Consider the following 5,163-nt stretch of genomic DNA (forward strand, 5'->3'; position numbering starts at 1 on the left):
GCAGGGGGCTTTAGCATCCATGTTCATAACCATGTTGATTGTACGCTAATTTTATTTACATCTAAGCTAAGGCAATCTGAAGTAACAGGGGTGGTCATTTGTGGAAACTAAGACCGTAAAGAATAATTTCCAAATAGATTACACACAGAAGAAGTGAACAACCATACAAGACTTGTGTAGTCCGATACTCTGATAACAAAGAAGGTTTACGTGGACAATAATTAGCATGATCTAGGGAATTTATGCAACCGTACCTTGAGTACCATATAAACAGCATCAAAAGATAACGAGCAGAGCGAAGAGCATGTAGACGAGCCAGCAGGCGAAGGCAATGAGGCCCCTATGCTCCTTGGCGGTGGACGCTAGCAGCGTAGCGCAGACCCTGGTTGACCAGAGCACGAACCCCATGGCGACCCCGAAGATGAGCCGACCGCCCCGTGGCAGGAAGAGAGAGACCGCGGAGAAGATGACCATGGGGAGCATGCCGTACCCGACGAGGCTGGCGCACCTGCGAAGGCCAGGACCGCCAGGGCGTCCGGCCGAGATCTTTGAGAAGACAAAGTAGAGGAAGAGGGACGCGAGGGTAGCCGACCCAAGAGCGATCCCGAAGTGGAGCTTGCCGGCGAGGAGCTGGAAGAGGCCGAAGGAGAGCACGAAGAGGAAGGGGCCAGAGAGGTCGGCGTCGGCGTGGATGGAAGGGTCGGCGGAGCGGAGCGGGTGGAGGACGATCGAGAGCGTCTTCCGCCATACCAGACGCATGTTGATGCCGAGCTCCTCGAGGAGCGGCTTCTCGTCGACGATGGAGGCGGGTGGTTGGGCGGGGACGGTCTCGGGGATATGGCGGCGTTGGCGGAAGGTGGGAGTGGACACGTTGAAGACCACCGGCGGCAAGGGGAAGTCCCTCGCCATGACCACGGCGACAGCAAGGGTTTCGAGGCCGGGGAGTTGGGTTTTGGACTCTGCGATTCTTTCCGGCCTGGTGATCAACCTAACTCTGTATGCTTTCGTTAGGTTTTCGGCGTGTTCGTTTTTGCCTTGACTCTGCTACTTTATACGTAGTGGTCCGGGACTCCGGGAAAGTTTATGTGTTTCCAATCGCACGGACGTAAGGATCAAATAATTTAAGAAGTAGACTAAAATGTAAGAAGATTGAAGGTGACTAAAAAGTAGCAAAATATAATTTTTAAACACATGTTTGTAAATGGGAGGTTTTACAGTACATCATCATAGTACATGCTTATTTTATGGTGTAGCACTCATATGATTTGGTCCAGATTTAGCCCCAAGGACAACAATGTAATTTTCAATTAACCCTAACTAATCTGTAACTGATGCATATAATCATGGCCTTAAGAGCATGTACAATAGGGAGTATTTAGAGGATGCATAACAAAATAAACAAGTTTTTATCTAAGACCAGTGCTTATTTATACTAAGCATATGCCTAATTAAACATATCTCCTATACAGATAAGCATCACTGCTAAAAAAGTTGGTTTATATTTATAAGCACCTTGCATTATACATGGTTTAAGATTAAACCGACGAAAAGAAGTTGCAAAAATCTTCTCATCGACGCTCGTGAATTCCTCGTGTTCTTGTGTGGGTGTGTGCAAAATCGATCGAGATATTCCACTAGCTTCACCTGAATTAGCTAATTGCATGCAAACTGAAGAATGGACTAATAATCAGGCGTGCGCACCTCGCTGGTCGCCATGTCCAACAAGCTTGGCACAGGGACGTTTGGGGCTGGTAGCAGCCTCCGAACGGAGGACTTGGTGGGCGTAGGGCGCCGGCGACGCGACGTGGTGTCGAGCAAGGTGGCGGAGATCGGCGACGGGCGCCGCGTTCGGCGTGACGTGCCGCACATTGCTCAATGAGGGCCGACGAGGTTTATGTCAACAAGAACGTCATGGATACAAGTTCATGCACGGCAGTCCAAATATCATGCAGTACTAAAACTAGCAGGTGGGAGAAGAGTTAAGTCATAATTTCTAGGTTTGTGGAGAAAGATGATGAATGTAATCAATGATGTGCGGAGAAGCCTCATTGGGCTGCGTTCCAGGCCCGGTTCTCATGCCTGGAGCGCTCGTGGTCGTTGTCGAGAGCCGCCATCTGGGCGAGACGTGAGCTCCATTCCTCTAGCTCCGAGACGTAGGCGGGGTCCTCCCAGTAGTTGCACTTGAAGCGTTTCACAGAAATCACATCCGACTCGACCTCGTCCGGCTCGTAGCTTCTCTTGGTTCCGACCGCCGCCATTGCCGTCGTTGAATCGACTGCGTCGTCCTCCCAGAAGTTGCACTTGCGCCGCTTCTCCCACACCACGTCGGGTCTCTCCTCATCCCGCTCGTAGCCTCTCTTCTTCGTCCCGACCGCCGCATCACGTGCGACGTGCTGAGAATCCATCGCGCTTGTGTCCCAGAAGACTCTTGGTTACGATGATCTTCTTTTTCTTGGACCAACTTGGTTACAATTCGATCCTTGGGATCGGATCGCTTGGAAAACTTGGTTACAATTTTCCCAGCATCGACGATTGATCGAGTTGCTCGATCGGCTCGGCCAGCCGTACGTGTCTTGGCATTTATAGGGCCCTCCAACAGCCGTGCCTTTTCTTCGACTCCCAACCGGACACGGTAGGCTTGGGCCTGCGAGTCCGAGTCCGGCTGCTACTGCCCCTCTCCCGGGCAGCAATGGCAGTCAAACGAACAGGCTAGCCTCCCCTGTTGTCAAACGTCGGGTCACTGCTCTTATTGAGAATCCACCAGAAAAATCACTTTCTTTATCACATCACAAGGGTATAATGTAGACTAGTCCACCATGTACAGAGGGATATTTGTTTTCCCAACACGAGTGACATCGTGATCTCCGTCTCTGGGCCCTCCTTCTCCTTAGACCTCTTTTAGTTCCTATATTTTTTAGCACTTTTCGAGAACTTCTTTTGTTTTGGTTGTAATAATTGATTTGGTACGGCTGTGTGCATACTATCTATGCAGAGATCCGGTGTATTGTTTTTTAAGTAATAAAGTGTCCATTACTCTATCGAAAAATAGGGGGCACAATATGTAATAATAACCTCTTATGTAAATCATTTTTTCAAGAAACCTCTTAAATAATCTATGGGATCGTGGAGAGATTACAGGAATTGAGTCGATTTTTTCTAGCAGCGCCGTACATACTCGACCGTACGTTTCTACTTGTGAGATTCGCATTGCAGAATACGCTAGGCTCCACGGTTAAGTTTTAATATTTGCGACGTGCCATGTAACTTAACGATATATAGAGGTGTGCGAATCACGACAGTATTCAATGGCGGATATTTGAGGGGTAGATCACGACACTGCTAGAATTGCATTTACGCTCAGTTGAATATTCGGGAGCAGTAATTTAATCATTCTAATTTTTTCTTATTTTCTTAGTTGCACAATGCTTTCTTGATTTACTAATAGGTGGTGTCTAGACGCTAGGAAAAAGTGAGGATTTTAGCTTCTGCCCCATAGACCATTCGAAAATGAGAGGAATTTCACTCCCACCGACCGAGAAAGAACAAACGACTGTAGAGGTGAAACCTATTATAGTCAACACATGTAAAAGGGGAGAACTAGATCAAACCAACACAGAGAGCAACACAACGATTTTAACATGGAAAATCTCTCCAGCAAGTAAAGGAAAAAAACCACGGGTGCCACAAACAAAACTTTAGTATCATGTGGGAGAGTGACGAGGGATCACCTCGCCAATGCCTACGTATTGTAGACTTGGGTTTCGGGAGAGAGCGACGATGGAGATTCCGGGAGCGAGATTAGTCACACGACGTACCCAGCTTCGGGTCCCCTCGGTGGAGGACCCCTACGTGCTGCTACCAATCCAGTATATGATCATAGATGTGTTTACAGGGTGCCGTCGTAGGCGGAGCTATGTTGTCTATCTATTCCTCCCCCTATTTTGGGTGCCCTGGCTAGCTTTATATATGCAACCAGCCTAGGGTTTTACAAGAGTCCTAGTCGACTACTTCTTCGGGTTTCCTTGTTGGGTCTTCTCCATATTGGGCCGAGCCGATCCAGGTATAACAATAATGGGTACCCGAAGGGTATACCCATGTCAGTAGCCCCCGAGTGTCTAGGGAAGTCGAAGACTTGCGTAGAGACTCCAAGCATAATCATCTCCAAAGGCGAGGTCCATGTCGTAGATCATGTGTAGCATAAATGATGTCGACGATTCTCGAAGTTATTTTTCTATCGGGTGCGCGACAGGCTTCCCGATGGGAGTAGCCCCCGAGTCTATGGGTAAGTGCTTGCACTTAGGCATAGACTCAAGTTGTACTACTCGATGAAGAACTTGATGAAATCCATGTGCTCCCGATGGGAGTAGGCTCCACTCGAGTCGTAGAATCGAGTTGAGTCTACAAACCTTGATTGTCATAGATGCTGTCGAAGTTATTTTTCTATTGGGTGCGCGACCAGCGCTCCCGATGGGAGTAGCCCCGAGGCTACAGCCAAGTGTTTGCACTTGGGTGTAGGCTCAACTTGCTTTAATCGACACCACAATTTTTCCTCTTTCTTGTATCTTATCTGGAGGGTGAACAATACTCTTGATAAGAGTAGCCCCCGAGCCTATGGGCAGGTTTTTGCACCTGGGCATAGACTCAAGTTGTACTACTCGATAAAGAACTTAACTATATTTCTGGACGCAGCCCCTCGTTTTATTGACTCCAGGCCGTTGCTATCTATGTTGTTCAGGGATAATGGTAAATGGGGCTGGTTCATCTGACGGATCAGGTACCAGTTAACTGCTCTTGTGGCAATCCCGCAAGAACCTACTTCAAGATCACGTCCCTGGACATGATCTCGGGACCTGGCGTAATTCGTCACGTGCCGCTTAAGGACTTACCATGATCCGAATTCCAGTAATGTTATCGGGTCCACAGCGCGTCCGCCGGGATATTTCTTCACATCTGTTGATGTGGAAAAAAGTAGCAGAGCGCAGTCTTCGGCGATGCCACGCCATACAGGACGGATCCCGGGGTCTTACCTTCGCAGAGTTTTGCGGCATTCAGAGATTATTCGAGACTTTGGCGCTCTGAGAATATTTTGTCAAGTGCCTTGTTCGGCTTGATGCAATGACCCATTTTGCGGGTTCTTCTATTTTTCGCTCGGGCTTGATGAGA

General features: G+C 48.5%; 1 protein-coding gene across 1 annotated transcript; it reads right to left on the reverse strand.

Moving 5' to 3' along the window:
• Positions 1 to 276: 276 nt before the first annotated feature.
• LOC124700812 (protein YIPF5-like) lies at positions 277 to 909 on the reverse strand. The gene has a single exon (XM_047232883.1). The coding sequence runs from the start codon at positions 907 to 909 to the stop codon at positions 277 to 279; it is 633 nt and encodes a 210-aa protein (XP_047088839.1).
• Between the last annotated feature and the right edge of the window lie 4,254 nt (positions 910 to 5,163).

This window comes from Lolium rigidum, chromosome 3, assembly GCF_022539505.1.
Source record: "Lolium rigidum isolate FL_2022 chromosome 3, APGP_CSIRO_Lrig_0.1, whole genome shotgun sequence".
Lineage (NCBI taxonomy): Eukaryota > Viridiplantae > Streptophyta > Magnoliopsida > Poales > Poaceae > Lolium > Lolium rigidum.

Coding starts and splice junctions, on each gene's coding strand:
- LOC124700812 (XM_047232883.1), bottom strand. CDS start 909: ATGGCGAGGGACTTCCCCTTGCCGCCGGTGGTCTTCAACGTGTCCACT.